The sequence below is a fragment of the Adiantum capillus-veneris genome, chromosome 6 (assembly GCF_014529385.1).
Source record: "Adiantum capillus-veneris isolate H3 chromosome 6, ASM1452938v2, whole genome shotgun sequence".
NCBI lineage: Eukaryota > Viridiplantae > Streptophyta > Polypodiopsida > Polypodiales > Pteridaceae > Adiantum > Adiantum capillus-veneris.
The window spans coordinates 85,046,806-85,065,972 of NC_140936.1; the positions used below are offsets into that span (position 1 = coordinate 85,046,806).

General features: G+C 42.0%; 1 protein-coding gene across 4 annotated transcripts in view; it reads right to left on the reverse strand.

Moving 5' to 3' along the window:
• The window catches only part of LOC147455814 (uncharacterized), a 49,326-nt gene extending 30,304 nt beyond the window's left edge, over positions 1 to 19,022 (reverse strand). For 2 of the 4 annotated variants that reach the window (XR_015188415.1, XM_086514457.1), the window contains exons 1-3: positions 18,803 to 18,873; positions 17,363 to 17,430; positions 17,061 to 17,123 (exon numbers count right to left, since the gene is read on the reverse strand). Coding sequence is in view for 1 of the 4 variants with exons in the window: in XM_086514456.1 (XP_086370582.1) it covers positions 17,061 to 17,099; positions 17,363 to 17,430; positions 18,803 to 18,930 (235 nt within the window). In the remaining 3 variants the exon portion in view is untranslated. Of the gene's footprint in view, positions 1 to 17,060; positions 17,431 to 18,802 lie in introns of all 4 variants that reach the window. The other 2 variants (XM_086514456.1, XR_015188416.1) reach the window with 2 other exon arrangements.
• Between the last annotated feature and the right edge of the window lie 145 nt (positions 19,023 to 19,167).

The window sequence follows — 19,167 nt, forward strand, 5'->3', positions numbered from 1 at the left end:
CTTGTGCCCCAAAAAAAAAAACCATACATATGTATGGTGTGGAGTTGGCACCATTCTCCACATTTATGATAATACCGTAGGGAATGTGTCCTTCTTTTGCCACTTTTATCCCCTCAAGTGTTGAAGGGGGACTTATGCCTCTCCTTTATTGTTGGAGGGACCTTTATATTGTAAAATTATTGCAGTTGTCCAAGGAAGTACTCATTATCGATGTTTTATAGAAACATGTATCATTCCACGTTGCCATGTCGTGGTGTATTGTCCACGTGTCCCTCTGTTGGGCATAACAATTCTTCAGCCACCTTCATCTACAATCTTAATGATGTAAATTCATTGCTTTCATGTGTACATGATGTAATCTAAGTACTTTTGAGATCACAAAAAGGAAATCAAAATACGAAATATAAGTTCACCTTTGGTATTGGTCATCTGCATCAAAGCACAATCTTGGATAAATCAGCTCCTTCCACCACCTTCCCACTAGTATGTGTTCTACCATAGTTCCCTCTTCTACGACTTTTGCAACATGTCGACTGTCACATTCACTTTTGCTATCATGCCTACCAATACCTGCATCACTTATGATGTTCATGGTCCTAGGACATGCTGAGTCTGATGTAATGTTCGTCCGTAGGCTCACACACACATTCACAAACTAGTAGTCTTTGGGGCACCCTATCTCGCATACATATCAATCAAAACACGGCCAAACACAACATCTTTCTCCAAGAGCCCCTAAGGGCACATGCTTTAGAGGTGTACTCAGAGGTTGGAGAAAGCCACATTGGGCATATATTGCAATCATCACATCCAAGTGACGGCATTTGAGAGAAGAATCCCATGAAAAACTTCTTGTCCTTTCATGATTGCACCACATTTGGCATACATATCGAACAAAGCACTAGCAAGCACATCTTTCTCCAACAGCCCCTGACGAGCAATGGTATCATGAATTTCCTCAATCATGTTAGCATCTTGTGTAAGGTCACAAGCCTTCAAGATGCAGCCTGGCCTTTGACTTGGCATGTTACGTAGAGACACATGCCTTCAAGATGCACGGGTATATGATTGCATCAAGAGAGAGGTCCTTACTTTGCACTCATTGAAAATAGCCTAGAGCTTTCTGACCGTGCTCTTATTGCAAGTATACTGCAATCAATGCACCCCAAGAGAAGACATTATGGATAGGAAGCTCCTCAAGCACTTTCTATGCCTTCTGAAGTGCATCACATTTGGCATACATATCGTCTAAGGCATTGCCAAGCATAATTTTTTTAATGCTAGAACCCATACTAAATATCAAAGTGAATTTTTAAGCCCATGTCAACATTCTGCGTATAGCCACATGTCTTCAAGATGCATGCATAGGTGATTGCATCTGGAGAGAAGCCCTGGCTTCGCATCTGATGAAAATAGACTAGAGCTTTATGGCCCTGTTCTTGTGGGACAAACTTCTTGCAATCAGGAGAAAGGCCCTCGCTTTGCAAGTTTTCGTTAAATTTTGGCTTGCTAGCTCTTGTGGCGAAGCAGGCCAAGCTAGCGGTTGCCGATTGAATGTAATTTGCTGGCAATCTTTGACCAAAAATTCAACACACAAAGTGGTCACAACCAAGTCGAACACATGACCTCCCTCCCACGAGGCGTTGCCCTTACCGCTACGCTGGCTACGTGCACCTGCGATAGATGCATGTGCTTTATATTTTCAAAGCTTGTGGTGCCACCCCAAAAAGCCCTGCAGCTCAGCTCCACCTACACAAATACAAGCAAGCCAAATTTAACCACTCCCCGCTTTGCATCTGTTGGAAACAGACTAGAGCTTTCTAGCCCTGCCCTGTGGAGAGAATCTTGCATTTAGTGCATTCCAAGAGTCCACACTCCAGACAAGAAGCTCCTCAAGAAGTCTTGGAGAGAGGCCCTCGCTTCACATCTGTTGAAAACAACCTAAAGATTTCTGGCCTTGCCCCTGTGGAGAAAATCCTGCAATCAAGAGGGAGGCTATAATGGAAATGGCCTATGAACTTTGAGAGTAGCAGAATTAGGAAATTAGATAAAGAATTTTTGTGAGATCACTTTGTGAGCATAACAGGTGAACTTAATTGATGGTAGCAACATAAACTTGGTACTTAGTTAACTTGGCAAGAACAATACTTTTGCAAGAGAGAGAGTTTAGAGAACATGACAATAGTTGAGGACCGGATTCATACGGAGCCAGTCCCCCCTCCAATAGGCATTTGTATTATAGTTTCTCCCATCAAGAGAGACTTGGTACAATACAGTCTTTGTTTCCTTGTGACCTAGGTGATGCAATGAAGATGGAAAGCTTCATGCATCACAAGCATAACATAAAATTTGTAGAAAACATTAACTATCCCAAGCCTCGGTCCCAAGGCCTCAAACACCTTCGAAGGTGGAGAGAGCTAGCGGGGAATGAGGATAGGGAAGACGAAGAAGAAACATTCCATAGGAGAAAGAAATAGTTCCTCACTTATCATCACTCTTCTTGCTAGCATACATAATAGCATAGTAATGAAGATTAAATGAAGAATATGTCAAGCTTAAGCATTGAAGCATGGCTCTTGGTTGGATTTGCATTCCATAGCCAAGAGTGTTGGTGTAGGCTCTCACTTCTCACAAGCTTGGATAAGGAGATGGAGTCCCTCAACTTTCACCAAGTGAGAATGAATCCACAAAATGAGTGTGTGTGTGTGTGTGTGTGTGTGTGTGTGTGTGTGTGTGTGTGTGTGTGTGTGTGGTGTATATCCCCCTTGCTTGCTTGGGGCGAGTTGTAGATTTTACACATGTTTCAAGCTCATTGGACCCCTCTCCCCCCTATCCAATCACATGCGGCATGCATTCAAGTACATGGGTAGTCTTTGGACAAGTGTCCTCCTTACCCCTTAGAGAGAGAGAGAGCTTAAAAATATCTAGATATTTGTTGGATGGAACTATAAGCTCATTGGACCCCTCTTTAGCCCAAACAATAGCATTCAAGCACACCATGTGGTTAAGCATAGGAAGGGTCTGACATGTGTCCCATGTGCCCTTTGAGAAAAGGGGTGCCCTTTGGGTGAGTGGAAGTTTAAGTCAAAGATTCCCCTAACTTTGGGACTTTCATGCCCCGGGGGATTCATAGTGGAAAACTTATTGCACCACCTAAGTGCAGGGGAGGGGTATTTTTTTACAAGTTAAATCGTGGGGGATTCACTCTATATACGTAATGGGATGCCACCTGCGAGCGGACAACTTTGATAAAACCCCTATATACGACTCATATTAGGAAATATGACCCCCCTTTCTACGCTTATGCAAAAATCAAGAAAGAAAACTATAATACCCCTATCTTACATATAAAATTTAGGTCTCACATGATCTAACTAAGTAAACTAGTCAAAGATTGTGTAGCATAGTGACTAGCAATGTACTAAGGAACCACTTCTATTGATAACTAGATGTACCGTCAATGTTTCTTAGTTTGACTTTCAAACTATGTGCGCGATCAGCCTGCACTCTGGTTACTCATGCAATTTTGACCCATCCAAAGCAAGTATAAATCAACCCTTGATCTGCTAATCAGCCCTTATCTATGATTGACTTGATGCAAAATTTGATGTGTGACCTGATAAAAAACTTCCCCAAAATTCATCTGAGTTCTAGTGCACAGCGATGACCAATAATTATAAGCAATCAATCCGGCTCAAGTCTCCCTCCCCCTAAATATGATACCCCCTCCCTTATTTTTAAGCTTGACAGATAAATTATTGGAGGCCTGCCCCTAACTTATATGCTTATTTAACTCCCGGGGGATTCACCATGGAAAACTTATCGCACCACGTAAGTGCAGGGGTGGGGTATTTTTTTACAAGTTAAATAAGTGTATAAGTTAGGGGCAGGCCTCCAATAATTTATCTCTCAAGCTTAAAAATAAGGGAGGGGGTATCATATTTAGGGGGAGGGAGACTTGAGCCGAGTTGATTACTTATAATTATTGGTCATCGATGTGCACTAGAACTCGGATGAATTTTGGGAAAGTTTTTTATCAGGTCACACATCAAATTTTGCATCAAGTCAATTATAGATAAGGGCTGATTAGCAGGTCAAGGGTTGATTTATACTAGCTTTGGATGGGTCAGAATTGCATGAGTAACCAGAGTGCAGACTGATCGCGCACCTAGTTTGAAAGTCAAACTAAGAAACATTGACAGTACATCTAGTTATCAATAGAAGTGGTTCCTTAGTACATTGCCAGTCACTATGCTACACAATCTTTGACTAGTTTACTTAGTTAGATCATGTGAGACCTAAATTTTATATGTAAGATAGGGATATTATAGTTTTCTTTCTTGATTTTTGTATAAGCGTAGAAAGGGGGGTCATATTCCCTAATATGAGTCGTATATAGGGGTTTTATCAAAGTTGTCCGCTCGCAGGTGGCATCCCATTACGTATATAGAGTGAATCCCTCGGGTTTCATGCATAGGAAGCTTCTCAAGCACCTTCCTCATTAAGTTTGTAGGATCTCTTTTTGACTCAAGCACCTTACTCTTCCATGCATGGGAAGCTTCTCAAGCACCTTTCTCGTTAAGTTTGTAGGGTCTCGTTTTGACTCAAGCACCTTAACCCCCATGCATGGGAAGCTTCTCAAGCACCTTCCTCATTAAGTATGAAAAGCACCTCAAGTACAAGCACCTTAGTCATCAAGCACGACAAGCACCTCTAGCACCTTAGTCATCAAGCATGACAAGCACCTCAAGCTTAGGTCAAGTTCCCACCTCAAGCTCAGTCCTAGTTTGCCTAAGGTCAAAGCCTAAGGTCAAAGGACTTTTAACACTAACCATTGGAGTTATTTAATGAAGCTAACCGTAAGGTCTTTTAAGCTCCATTAGATGCACATTGCTCTTTGATAGACTACCTCCTTTTGGACCCCTATTGAGATGTAACCATCTCTCCTCTTGGTCCCCGCTGAGGTAAGTCTAGAAGCACTTATTGCACATTGCTCTTTGATAGACCATCTCCTTTTGGACCCCCATTGAGATGCAACCATCTCTCCTTTTTATCCCGTGTTGAGATAGGTCTAGAAGCACATGTCTCTATTCTAACTGTTGTTCCCGTTTATTCTCCCATATTAAATGATCAGTTTAATATGAGAAAATCATATAGTAAAGTTAGATATTATATTTTATGACATTACCTCTCTCTTGAAATCATAGTCGTCCTCGACTATGAGGTAGAGAAGATAAAGCATAGTCATTAGTCCATGTTTCTTAGCGGGTAGAGGATCCCTTTTTACCCTACGACAGCATTCCAAGATGGATGACTAATCCATTTGGTGCTTGGGAGACATAGTTTCCGCAAGCATGTCTAAGACTCTTTAGTCCATATCATACTTCCAAAGTAGAGTGATAAGTTCTACTTGGTGTTTGGGAGACGTCGTCACCACAAACATGATTATAAGCATGCATACTATTTAAATTTGTGTGCAATAAAAAGAGAACTAGTCTTATAAGACAAAAACATTTTTCATTTAAAATGCATTTTCATATGCTTAATCTAGTGCAACATTGTAAGCATTGACAAGGTTCATATTATCCTTAAGCTAGGTTCTTTGCATCCATCTAGCATCTTTAAAAGAATAATACTTAAACTTAATGAGATATTGTCAGATAATCTTACCATTTCTTAATACCTTGTCTTGATGTTGTAGGATGGACTCAAATTGAAGTACTTCTTCTTGATCTTCGATTTTTGGGTCTGCAACTATTGCTTCTTTTTAAGGCACTCCTTTGTAAGACTTATGTAGGTTCTCATGGAAAACATTGTGCATGAGCCAATGGTTGGGCAACTTCAATTGATAAGTAATCTCATTGACTGGCTTAAAATTTCTAAGGACCATAGTATCTTTTTGCTAGTTTAGCATCATACTCTTGGTGGTCCGTAGGACTCTTGTCTGTAGTATGCCTCAGATGAGCCTTGAGAAACTTTAGCAAGACCCAATCATTTTCCTTAAAGGCTAAGGCTATTATGTGCTTATTAGCAAAAAACCTTTTTGCCTTTCCTGTGGGATGGATATAACCCCTTTCATCTTTGGAAAAGATTATTGTATGTCTCGGCTATCATTAGTAGCGAAGATCTTCCCATGTACTTTAAGTAGTAAGGGAATTTTGGATCTTCCTTCTTTAACCTCAAAAGGTACTTTCCCCAAAGAAGTATGTACAATATCATTGTACGCATACTCAATAAGAGGTAGGTACTTCTATCATTGAGAACATTGATCTACGTCCATGACATAGGCTTTTAGTATATCAAGAATCGTTAGATTAGCTATTTCACTTTGGTCATCCGTTTGTGGATGACAGGCCGAAAGAGAAATTTAATCTACTTCTTAGATTCTCAAAGAGACCCTTTTGGAACTTACCGGTCATTCTAGGATCTTTGTCTGGTCTCTTCTGGAACTTACTAGTCATTCTAGGATCTTTGTCCGACACTATGCGTCTTAGAAAGCCATGATGCTTGAAAATTTGAGATCGGAAGAGGGTTGCCATTTGATGTGCCTTAATAGTCTTTTTGACAGGCATAGAGTGTGTTTTCTTGTTAAGCCTGTCGACTGAAACAATCCAAGTTGCTTCCCTCGATCAAATTTCAACTTTTGGTATACCACACATTTTGAAACATATTCTTGTATGTTTACTTTTCATGATAGACCAACAGAAATACATTTCTACGCCTTGAAGAGCAGATTATGAATTCCCTTTTTGCCCTGCATATGGAGAAGTATGGGATTCATACATGACTTTCTTATTGTATGGGTGAGTAACACATAGCCTATTGCCGTTTGGAAGATAACGATCCTTCAAGGTGAATGGTTCTTTTTTTTTTCCTATTGCAAAGGCTGTAATTACGTAGTTAAAGTTTCAGTCAGTAGCATACTCATCTATCATAAAAGATAGATCATTGTGGGTTGCTATAAACACCACAGTTACCCTTGGTCGTTGTGAAAGTGCGTCGACCACTTGATTGTGCTTGTTAGCCATGTGAGCAATATGAAATTTAAATTGAAAAAGAAAATTTTCCCACCTCATTTGTTTGTCGGAGAGCTTGGTTTGCGTCATGAAGTTCTTGAGGCTTTGTGATCCATTTGTAGGATGAATGGAGTCCCCAAGAGATAGTGTTTCCACTTGTTTAGGGCATATAGAATAGCTAGTAGCTCTTTTTTGTATTTGCCAAATACTCACTTATCCAAGTTGAGTCTTTGACTCTCATATGCTATGGCATGTCCTTCTTGAAGAAAAATAGCTCCAAGGCAATCACCACAAGCATCACATTGGACCTCAAATGGCTTTGAGAGACAAGCTTCTCAAAAGCTTCTTGCACTTTTGCAGTCCATGAATACTTAACGTTCTTTTTTTTTAAGTCATGTAATGGGCTTGTTATTAGCGAGAATTTTTTTAATGAAGCATCTATAGTATGTACACATACCTATGAAGCTTCGTACCTCTTGTAGATTCCTTGCATTAGGCCATCCTTTTATTATCTCTAGCTTTGTTGGATCCATACGGGTGCCATCTTTAGAGATAATGTGACCTGGAGGTGTCGCTTGTACTCCTCAAGAGAATTTGAATGGCCCGAATATTTTTTTCCATCATGAATTTGAATGCGTCTGGAGCATTTGTCAGGCCAAAACTTGTAAATTATCAAATAGATCTTCTACATGCGGCACGGGAAATCTATTTTTAATAGTAATCTTATTTAGTGCTCTATAGTCGACACACGTGTGATATGTGTCATTTTTCTTTTGCACTAAAAGTAATGGTGAACAAATGGAGAGGAGCTAGACCTCACCATCCCTTTTTCCACCAATTCATGCACTTGCCTCATGATCTCCTCTTGTTGAGCTTGTGAAACTTGATAAGGAGGCTTGTTAGGCAGTGAGTTTCCTAGTAGGAGTTCAATTGCATGGTCATCATCCCTCATTTTAGACTAGGGATGTCATCAAGGAAAACATCTTGGGATCCATTTAGGAAATTAGACAACTCTAATTTCTATTGATTCCCTTTATTGCAAGGATATGGTGTTCCCCGACTCATTAGCATCTCTGTGCATGCTCTCTTCCCTATAGTTCAAGTAGATTCTCCTTTCAAGGAGCTTCATGTTGGAAGCCATGTGGTTAAACCATGGTGCCCCAACAATAACATTCTCATGTTTTAGAGGGGAGATGAAGAAATCCTTTTTGTCCACATAGCTTTGGACATGAAGCCTTAATTTTCCAATTAAGGAAGTAACTGAGACGTCTTGTCCCTTGATAGCTCCATTGGCTTTCAATGCATCTCCCATATCATGGTCTTATATGCCTAGCTTAGTGGTCAACTCCGTGTATATGAAGTTGTGAGTTGAACCAGGGTCAAACAAAATAAAGGCATCATGCTCTTCCATCTTTCCCCAAGCATAGGAAAGGAGAAATCCTTGGCAATGAGCATCCAATTTTGGAGCTTCAAACATAGAGGCTCTAGGAGTCTCATTGCGGGCAATTCTCTTGGGGCAAGGATGATAACCATGGCTTTGCTTCCCACACTTAAAACATTTGTGGTCCTTACGAAAAGCTTCTAGCTCTTTAGGAGAGAGTTTATATTTACCTTTGTAAACTCCTTTCTCCTTGGACCGATTGTTGTTGTTGTTGGAATAGCCTTGGTAAGAATTTTGGGCATTGGTTTTCCTCATGGCATCACTTTGCCTTTATTTTCCACGGGCTTGACATTCCGTCTAGCCACTTGTTGGAAATTGATGTGCAAAGCAACCATGGTGTGGTGGATTACTTCAGTGATAGAACCAGGCTGTTGAGAGTTGAGGCCATTTCTTTGGGTAATCCCGCATAGAATTGTTGCTTTTGCTCGGCGAAGTCTATCTTTTGAAAGATAGTAGCCTGAGATGTAAATCCCAAAACTTGTTCACATATTTGTGGTGGATAGACTCATGAGAGAGAAGCCTCAAACTCTGCCACCAATGAGCACTTTGTCCTTTGCATCGCTTGCAAGGAATTGCTTCATGATGGAAACTCGTAGAGTTTTCCATGTCTTTGGGGCTTCGTCGTTGCCACGAAGGCTAGCCCACCATTGACGAGACAATTTTTGGAAGTGCATAGCTACATGGCGTAGCTTGGAGGACTCCGTGAAGCACTCGTCTCCAAAGGCCGCATCAAATTCTTGGATGAAGGCCAATACTTTGTCAGAAGCACCAAAGGTGCCATCATAGGTGAGAAAAGAGATACTCTTTCCTCCCTCTTTGAACTTCTTTAGCTTTTGTGACCTTTGCCATGCAGGGTAAGATTTATGATGTCCTCCCCTCTGGTATTCTCTAGAAGAATAGCCATAGATTTCATCGATAGAGGAGGAAGGTGAAGAAAGAGAAGAGAGTGACCTCTTTCTTGCCCTTTTCTTCCTTTGTTTCCTCTCTTCCCTTTTGGAGTGACAAGGAGAAGGACTATGGGTTAACGGTTTTGTAAGGACATGCGTCCTATGGGCAAGGCCACCGGCACGGCCGGATAGTGTGTACGCTAGGGGGAGGCTATAAGATAGCACGGTTGGGTGGAGACTGTTGGGGTATAAAGCCCAATGTGGTCGCCCAGGTAAGTGGGCGGGCCGCTAGGTATGTACACATATTCTTTTGTAAAAACCTAATAAGAACTCACTATGCTCTACACATTACAGTAGAGCGAGTTCACCATATCGTCGTGCTCTTCTTCTCGCACTCTCTCTCGTGTCGCACTTTCGCTCGTACTCCTTCAACTGGTATCAGAGCTCAGATCAAGGCTCGGGGCACCACTGTAGGAGGCTAGAGTCACCAACTCAGATTGGAGTGAAATTCGACAGGCTAAAGGGAGGCTATAAGATAGCACGGTTGGGTGGAGACTAACACACGCATTACCACCGCCCTTTCAAGTTTCCTCTTGGGAGGAGTTGGCGATTGTTTAGACCGCCATCTTCGTGGAGCCATATCTTCAGAGGAACTTAGGGATTCATTACTTTCGTGTTTTTTGGATTCCTCTTCTCCTATGGGAGAGAGTCTTCTTTTGGGGGTCTCATCAAGAGGCCTCCTAAGCTCTCTCTCCTCTTGGAGAGGAAGGGTAATCCCATAAGCACGTAGTTGTTGAGTAACTTCGGCTTGCAATGCAGGGTTGCACATAGCTTGTTGCAACCTAGTAACAAGATAATTAACAAACATGGGGGCATCATCATTAGCACCTTCATGTGCAAAATCAAAGTTATCAATGTTCATTCTACTCTCTTGGTTATTGTCAGCCATGTTAACAAAACTTGTGTGTTTATTTGGTGTATGCTTTGGCAATTCAAAACCTTAGTTGCTACTCCTCTTAGCCTTTGAAAATAGGCACTTAAGTATCTATACCCACGGCTCGAATTGGTTAATTATAGAGAGTAGTGGAGTGAGTCTAACGTAGCGAAGTTGCCGAGCGACAACTCCTTTCGTACTTCTTATGGCTCAATAATGGTAAAGCCGTAGACAAGTCTAAAAAGACTCCATTATTAAGACCAAAGCTCCCGAGGTGTGCACCATTTCCCACATAGTGGGCTCAACAAAAACGATAATAGATCCCAGTCCCACTTACCCTAATATAATTAACAAAATCAACCATTAGGCTATTTAAGGACCTCTCTTCTTAAGCAAGAAAAGAGAAACCAAATGCTCTGATACCAATGTAATGGAAACGGCCTATGAACTTTGAGAGTAGCGGAATTAGAAAATTAGATAAAGCACTTTTGTGAGATTACTTTGTGAGCATAGCGGGTGAACTTAATTGATGGTAGTAACATAAACATGGTACTTAGTTAACTTGGCATGAACAATACTTTTGCAAGAGAGAGAGTTTAGAGAACATGACAATAGTTGAGGACCGGAATCATACGGAGCCAGTCCCCCCTCCAATAGGCATTTGTATTATAGTTTCTCCCATCAAGAGAGACTTGGTACAATACAATCTTTGTTTCCTTGTGACCAGGTGATGCAATGAAGATGGAAATCTTCATGCATCGCAAGCATAACATAAACTTTGTAGAAAACATTAACTATCCCAAGCCTCGGTCCCAAGGCCTCAAACACCTTCGAAGGTGGAGAGAGATAGCGGGGAATGAGGATAGGGAAGAGGAAGAAGAAACATTCCATAGAAGAAAGAAATAGTTCCTCACTTATCATTACTCTTCTTGCTAGCATACATAATAGCATAGTAATGAAGATGGAGAAGATGGCAAGCTTAAGCATTGAAGCATGGCTCTTGGTTTGATTTGCATTCCATAGCCAAGAGTGTTGGTGTAGGCTCTCACTTCTTACAAGCTTGGAGAAGGAGGTGGAGTTCCTCAACTTTCACCAAGTGAGAATGAATCCACAAAATGAGTGTGTGCGTGTGGTGTATATCCCCCCATCACCCCCCTTGCTTGCTTGGGGCGAGTTGTAGCTTTTACACATGTTTCAAGCTCATTGGACCCCTCTCCTCCCTAGCCAATCACATGCGGCATGCATTCAAGTACATGGGTAGTCTTTGGACAAGTGTCCTCCTTACCCCTTAGAGAGAGAGAGCTTGAAAATATCTAGATATTTGTTGGATGGAACTATAAGCTCATGGACCCCTCTTTAGCCCAACCAATAGCATGCAAGCACACCATGTGGTTAAGCATAGGGAGGGTCTGACATGTGTCCCATGTGCCCTTTGAGAAAATGGGTGCCCTTTGGGTGAGTGGAAGGTTAAGTCAAAGATTCCCCTAACTTTGGGACTTTCATGCATAGGAAGCTTCTCAAGCACCTTCCTCATTATTTTGTAGGGTCTCTTTTTGACTCAAGCGCCTTAACCCCCCATGCATGGGAAGCTTCTCAAGCACCTTCCTCATTAAGTTTGCAAGGTCTCTTTTTGACTCAAGCACCTTACCCCCCATGCATGGGAAGCTTCTCAAGCACCTTCCTCATTAAGTATGAAAAGCACCTCAAGTACCTTAGTCATCAAGCATGACAAGCACCTCAAGCACCTTAGTCATCAAGCACGACAAGCACCTCAAGCTTAGGTCAGGTTCCCACCTCAAGCTCAGTCCTAGCTTGCCTAAAGTCAAAGGACTTTTAACACTAACCATTGGAGGTATTTAATGAAGCTAACTGTAAGGTCTTTTAAGCTGCATTAGATGCACGTTGCTCTTTGATAGACTACCTCCTTTTGGACCCCTATTGAGATGTAACCATCTCTCCTCTTGGTCCCCTGCTGAGGTAAGTCTGGAAGCACTTATTGCACATTGCTCTTTGGTAAACTAGCTCCTTTTGGACCCTATTGAGATGCAACCATCTCTCCTTTTTGTCCCGTGTTGAGATAGGTCTAGAAGCACATGTTTCTATTCTAACTCTTGTTCCCGTTTATTCTCCCATGATCAGTTTAATATGAGAAAATCATTTGGTAAAGTTAGATATTATATTTTATTACAGAGGCCATTGCTTTGCATCTGCTAAAAGCAGACTAGAGCTTTCTGGCCTTGCCCTCGTGTGGGAAAATCCTGCAATTTGTGCATTCCAAGAGTCCACACTCTGGACAAGAAGCTTTTCAAGAAGTAATGGTGCTCTCTGAAGTGCACCACGTTTAACAAACATGTCAACCAAGGCATTGCCAAGCACGACAGCTTTTTCAACAGCCGTTGCCTTTGCAGCATCAACGTGAACTTTTATTCCCTTTTGTAGAGCCACATACCTTCAAGATGCATGCGTATGTGATTGCATCACAAGAGAGGCCCTTGCTTTGCATCCGCTCAAAACAGCCTAGAGAGTTGACCCTGTTCTTGTTGTGCATATCCTGCAATCAATGCACTCCAAGAGACAACATTCTGGAGGAAGCTCCTCAAGCACTTTCTATGCTCTCTGAAGTGCACCACGGTTGGCAGACGTATTGACGAAGGCATTGCCAAGCATGACATTTTTTTTGCAACAACCCAAGACTAACGATATCGGACTGAATTTTTAAGCCCATATTAGCATCTTGCATAGAGACACGTATCTTGAAGATGCACGCGTAGGTGATTTCATATGGACAGAGGCCCTTACTTTGCATCTGTTGAAAATAGCCTAGAGCTTTCTTGTCGTGCGACTGTTGTGCATATCCTGCAATGAGTGCTTGGCATACTTATCAACCAAGGCAGTCACAAGCACGACATCTCTTTTAACAACCTCGGACTAACAATATCATTGTGATTTTTTATGCCCATATCAGCACCTTCCGTAGAGCCGCATGCCTTCAAGATGCATGCGTATATGATTGCATCACGAGAAAGGCCCTCGCTTTGCATCCGCTCAAAATAGCCTAGAGATTTTTGGCCCTGGCCTTGTTGTGCATATCCCACAATCAATGCACTCCAAGGGACAACATTCCAGACAAGAACCTCCTCAAGCTCTTTTTGTGCTCTTTGAAGTGCACCACATTTGGCATACATATCAACCAAGACATTGTCAAGCACGACATTTTTGTGCAACAACCCAAGACTAACAATATCAGAATGAATTTTTAAGCCCATATCAGCATCTTACATAGAGCCACATGCCTTCAAGACGCACGTGTAGGTGATTTCATATGGACAAAGGCCCTCACTTCGCATACTACTAAAAATATCTATTGACAAGGTCGGTGGAGTAGACGAAGACAAGGTTGCCAAGCACTACATTGCAGACAATGGCTTTGAATGGACCATCCTTGTTGGCCAACCGTCTAATTTAGCAAAACATCTGCTAAAAACAGCCTAGAGATTTCTGGCCTTGCTTTTGTTGCACATATCCCGCAATCAATGCACTCCAAGAGACAACATCCCGGATAGGAAGCTCCTCAAGCAGTTTCTGTGCCCTATGAAGTGCACCAACATTTGACATACATATTGACCAAGGCAATGCTTAGAAAGATTCCTCTTTTCAATAGCATCTTGCATAGAGCCACATGCCTTAAAGATGCACGCATAGGTGATAACGTATGGAGAAAGACCCTCGCTTCGCACCTGCTTTGCATCTGCTGAAAACAACCCAAAGCTTCTTGGCCCTGTCCCTCTCGCATATCCTGCAATCAATGTGTTCCAAGAGATGAATCCCACACAGGAGCACCACATTTGGCATACATATTGACCAAGGCATTGCTTAGCACCCAAAATTTTGCAATAGCCCCTATCTATCAATATTAGAGTAAATTTTTAAGCCCATGTCATTATCTTGCGTAGAGCCACATGCCTTCAAGATGCACGGATAGGTGATTGCATCTGGACAAAGGCCCTCACTTTGCATTTGCTGAAATATAGTCTCCAAAATCACTGCTCAATAAAGTAGCTTCACGCTTTAAGAGTGTGGAGGCTCTCACTTTGCATTTGTTGAAATATAGTCTCCAAAATCACTGCTCAATAAAGTAGCTTCACACTTCGAGTGTGTGGCTCGTTCTTCAAACAGATACAAAAGCACTGACTCATTTCATAGTTATTGAAATCAACCAAAAGCTTCTTGGTAGTGCCCTAATGGGTGATCAATTGATGGCATTCTGCACACATGTCAATGAAAGCATTACCAAGCATAATGTCATTTTCTAATAGCCTTTTGAGTATTATTCTCATAATGAATTCGTTTACCCATGCCAACATCCTGAATTTTGCCACATGCAACCCAAGAAATTGGAAAGCACTCAGTAGCCCTTGAGCAACGAGCTCATTTTTAATTATTTGTCCACATTGTGATGCATGATGCAACATGCCACATGCCTTCAAGATGAAGGCATAGACAATCATATTTGGAGAGAGTCCCTCACTTCGCACTCAATAAAAACAACCAAGAGCCCATGGCCATGCATAATACCACATGCCTTTGGATGCCTTCAAGGTGCAAGCATAGGTGATCGCAATGTAGCTCCTCTTCACCCAACCCACTTTGAGCAACTCTTGCTTCTTGGCCCTATGTTTGTGGTGCCACCCATGCTGGGCGTATCCTACAATCAACACATTCCAAGAGACCATAGTCAATGGAAATGGCCATCTTTGGGATCCCAGATCCTTTTCTCGTTTTGATAGTTTCTTTCCCTTTGTAGTTCCACGTTATTTTTTCCCATTTTGTGTTCCCAAATCTTGTTTCCCAAATAAAAATCTCATCAATAACATTTGTGTTCTCAAAATTACACCACATTTTGACATACATGTCCAAAGCATTTCAATGATGGACAGTTTTTCTAGGAGTCCTTGGCCATGCATGTGTCAAGTTCTTGCCTACTATTACATGCCCGAGCTTGTGGCCATGCATAATACCACTTGCCTTCGAATAGGCGACTACAATGTCCCGCAAGAGAAGACAACTTTGACCAACAGATAGTCAATTACCTGTTGTGGTCCCCAACAAGAGTAGCACACTTGGCATGAAGCATGCCTTGAGCGGTTTTGCCTTTGCAAGAATAGGTCTTGAATGACGTGCTGATCCAAGCTACCAATTTCAAGATTCTCCGTTGACTAAGCACACCTCTGCTAATGTTGTAAGTATCATTAAGCTCTCTCTCTCTCTCTCTCTCTCTCTCTCTCTCTCTCTCTCTCTCTCAAACTCTACTTCTTCCTTCTCCTCAACATCCATGGCCTTGCCCTCAAGCAGATTTGGATCCCCTACCTCTTGCATAATCTCGGTGGAGTCTTCTGATGTCGCTCCACCAACCCTAGACCAATGGTAAGAATCGTTACAAACCCACACAGCAGGGTGATCTTGAGTGTCTTACAAACGTGCTTGCCCTTGGAAGGTCCACGACTATGGTTCCATCCATTGCCAGAGGCCAGCACAGAGCGAAAAGTGACAACCCCCTTCTTGCTCATCCTAAGATATAGAAGGTCCGGCAATCTCCATGCAATGTTCGTTCTTTTATTGTGGAAGCTTTATTTTAGATCTTCCCTTTATTCTATTTCCAATGAAATGTTGCCAAGTGGCCACACTCCCCATGCTCCATTGTCTAAACAGTCTTAGACAATCAAGGAAGAGAGAGAGAGAGAGAGAGAGAGAGAGAGAGAGAGAGAGAGAGAGAGAGAGAGAGAGAGAGGTAGGCTCTAATAGACAGAGCGAGAGACAGAGAGAGGGAGAACCTCTTAGCCTAACAGCGAGAGGCAAAAAGCCACTCCACCACATGATGAGGCAAAAATTGCCCTCATGCAGACGAGATATATCACCTTGCATGGTGACAAATGCCTTTACACTACTTTGCCCATGAAATCTTATTATATTCCACTTCAAAAAGCATATATATATATATATATATATATATATATATATATATATATATATAGAGAGAGAGAGAGAGAGAGAGAGAGAGAGAGAGAGAGAGAGAGAGGTGCATGCTCTAATAGACAGAGTGAGAGACAGAGAGAGGGAGGACCTCTTAGTCTAAGAGTGAGAGGCAAAAATCCACTCCACTACTTGATGAGGGCAAAATTGCACTCATGCAGACGAGATATATCACCTTGCATGGTGGCACTGCATGATGACAAATGCCTCCGCACTACTTTTCATTGACTTTGCCCACAAAATCTTAGAAGATTCAACTCCAAAAAGCATTTGAGTGAGAGAGAGAGAGAGAGAGAGAGAGAGAGAGAGAGAGAGAGAGAGACCGAGATTGTGCATGATGAGAATTGCCCTCATTCTATCTTTCAGTGCCTTCACCCACAGAATCTTAGAAGATTCCACTCAAGAAAGCATTTCAAGAACTAGTCTTGCTTGGCGGGCCTTGCTATATAACAACTATAGAATATAACAGGACATATGCAAATTGACATTTATCATCTAGCACTAAAGGAAACGAGATTGTGTCTAACTCCGCAATGGCTTGAGAGGGAAATACATTTAGAAAATGTTATTATATTTTTGGTTAGAGACAAATAAGTGGCATCAACTAATAGAGATTATAGGGGTGATTTTTAAGAGAGTTAGTTGATTTTTAAAGAGAAGCACGCACATTTTAAAATTGTTATTGTGTTATGGAAGGATACAACGTTAAGTGCATCAATGAACTGCAACAAGAAATGAGGTGCTTTACTGACCTGCAATGTTGTACTTGTGCTTTTTGCGGATTGTCCAATCTATAGGCCAATATTTGAGTCAAGCTATAAAAAAGCGATGTGAATAGTTAAACATATCGTCTTATAATGAAACCTCACATACTGAAAGTGCAAAATATACAGTGCATGTCATGCAGAGGTGCCATACAAAAGTATGGTGGAGAGCTGGCACTGTGGTCTCTCCAAAAAAATATAAGAAACGGAAGCCGTGCCCTGCCCCGTAGCGTTTATGTGTTGCACCAAGCAAACGCATGCGCATGGGAAATTGGATGCAAATAACGAACCTTGTAGTGTTGTTGAGATGGAGACGCGCTTGCAATCACAATGTCCAGTGTTGTGAATATATGTCCTCCTTGCCATACACAAAACACACATTAAGGCGAATACAGAAGATGTAGGATATTGATTAAGCTTAAAGGGGAGCAGATGTAACTTTATGTTCTATGTCCTTTGATCATTATTAGCTTCTCTCTCTCTCTCTCTCTCTCTCTCTCTCATCAGGGACACTGAAAAGCGCTCAATGTGAATGCTTTGTTTGCGTTTAGGACGACGCACAACACGAATGTCAGTGAGCTTAGGGGGTTGCTCCATACTTTTGTCCTGACAATGATAGACAATATTCATCGTCATCATCAATGCAACATAATAGAATATATGCATAATGATATCAAGAATCTAGCACTTAAGTAAAGAAATGCAAAGTGCATTGGCAAACTAAATAGATACAATGATCAAGAATGAGCATTGACAAACTCAAAAAGTAAAAAAGCATCAACAAATTAGAAAAATTATATTGTACTACCAACCTGATAATCGTGTATGGGTAGTACGTACAATGTCATCCATGAAGGAGGTCAGAAAAGGAGACAGTTGTGGGATAAGGAGATCAAGTCGCCGCTTTGATTTTTAGTTAGATAATATAAAAGCATGCCCTATTATTTGAAGCCATCTGATTAAGGTAAAGGGCAATGGCTTTGGTCATACAAAGCGGCTGCTTGTGGACTCAAGTAATCACAAGAGCAGTGGGCTCAGGAAGGTCAGCCGCTCATGTAAGAGACATGCATAGCCACAGACTTGTCGCAGAAGCTGAAGCAGAAGCAAAAGCAGGGAGAGGAGCAGATGATGAAAGAAAACTCTCTCTCTCTCTCTCTCTCTCTTCGTGTTTCATGTTTGCTTTTGATTTCCTCTTCAGATCCCCTGCTCCTCCTTTCGGCCTTCCACGACATTCAATTGCTACTGTGGCTGTCCAGTAGCTCTGCAAACCAAGATGCACATACCGAAAAAGCCCACAAAAAGGTTGCACCAGTTTATTCTGGCATAATACTGGACTCGAGGCAGAGAGAGAGAGAGAGAGAGAGAGAGAGAGAGAGAGAGAGAGAATGAAGAAGAGCTCTCCTCAATGTTTTTTTCCCCAGCATAACCTCATTGGGGGCGATCAACAAGCCATGGCAGAGCTGGTTATATTTCGCAGATCATCAAGATGGAAGGTACTTCGGATGCTTGCCGACGTGATGAGCACTCTCAAAGTTCAGATATTTCGTGCGATCAAGCCATGGCAGATCAGGTCTGTTCTAGCGCTATTGAAACAAAAGATAACAGATTTAAATCGATGATCAGTTGGCATAATCTGGAGTCGAATTACCAAAAGTTATTGCGTATGTCTCTCTCTCTCTCTCTCTCTCTCTCTCTCTCTCTCTCTCCCTATCTCTCTCTCACAGACAAACCTGCTGCTTCTGAAGCAGACAATATTAGATCTCAATCGATGATTAGTTGGCGTTACTTGTGCTGCCTGCGAGCTGCAAAGCTGCTGCTTCTGGGGAACCTGCTTCTCGAACCTGCAAGTTGCCAACATACCTGCGCTACCTGGGAGCCGCACGTTTCTACTGAGGCGTATTGAGGCTTCACTGCAACTCTGCGAACGTTGTTCGCTAGGTGTTTCAGCTTTTTGCTAGCGTGAAAAGCTACCAATGAGAATGTGCCACGTGGTGGATTGTGCGATCAGATAGAGCAAAAAGGTCCTTTGGCTCACCGAGTAAATATGGTATCACTTACCTGGTGTGAATATGTTTGCAGACTTCTAAAGTATAAC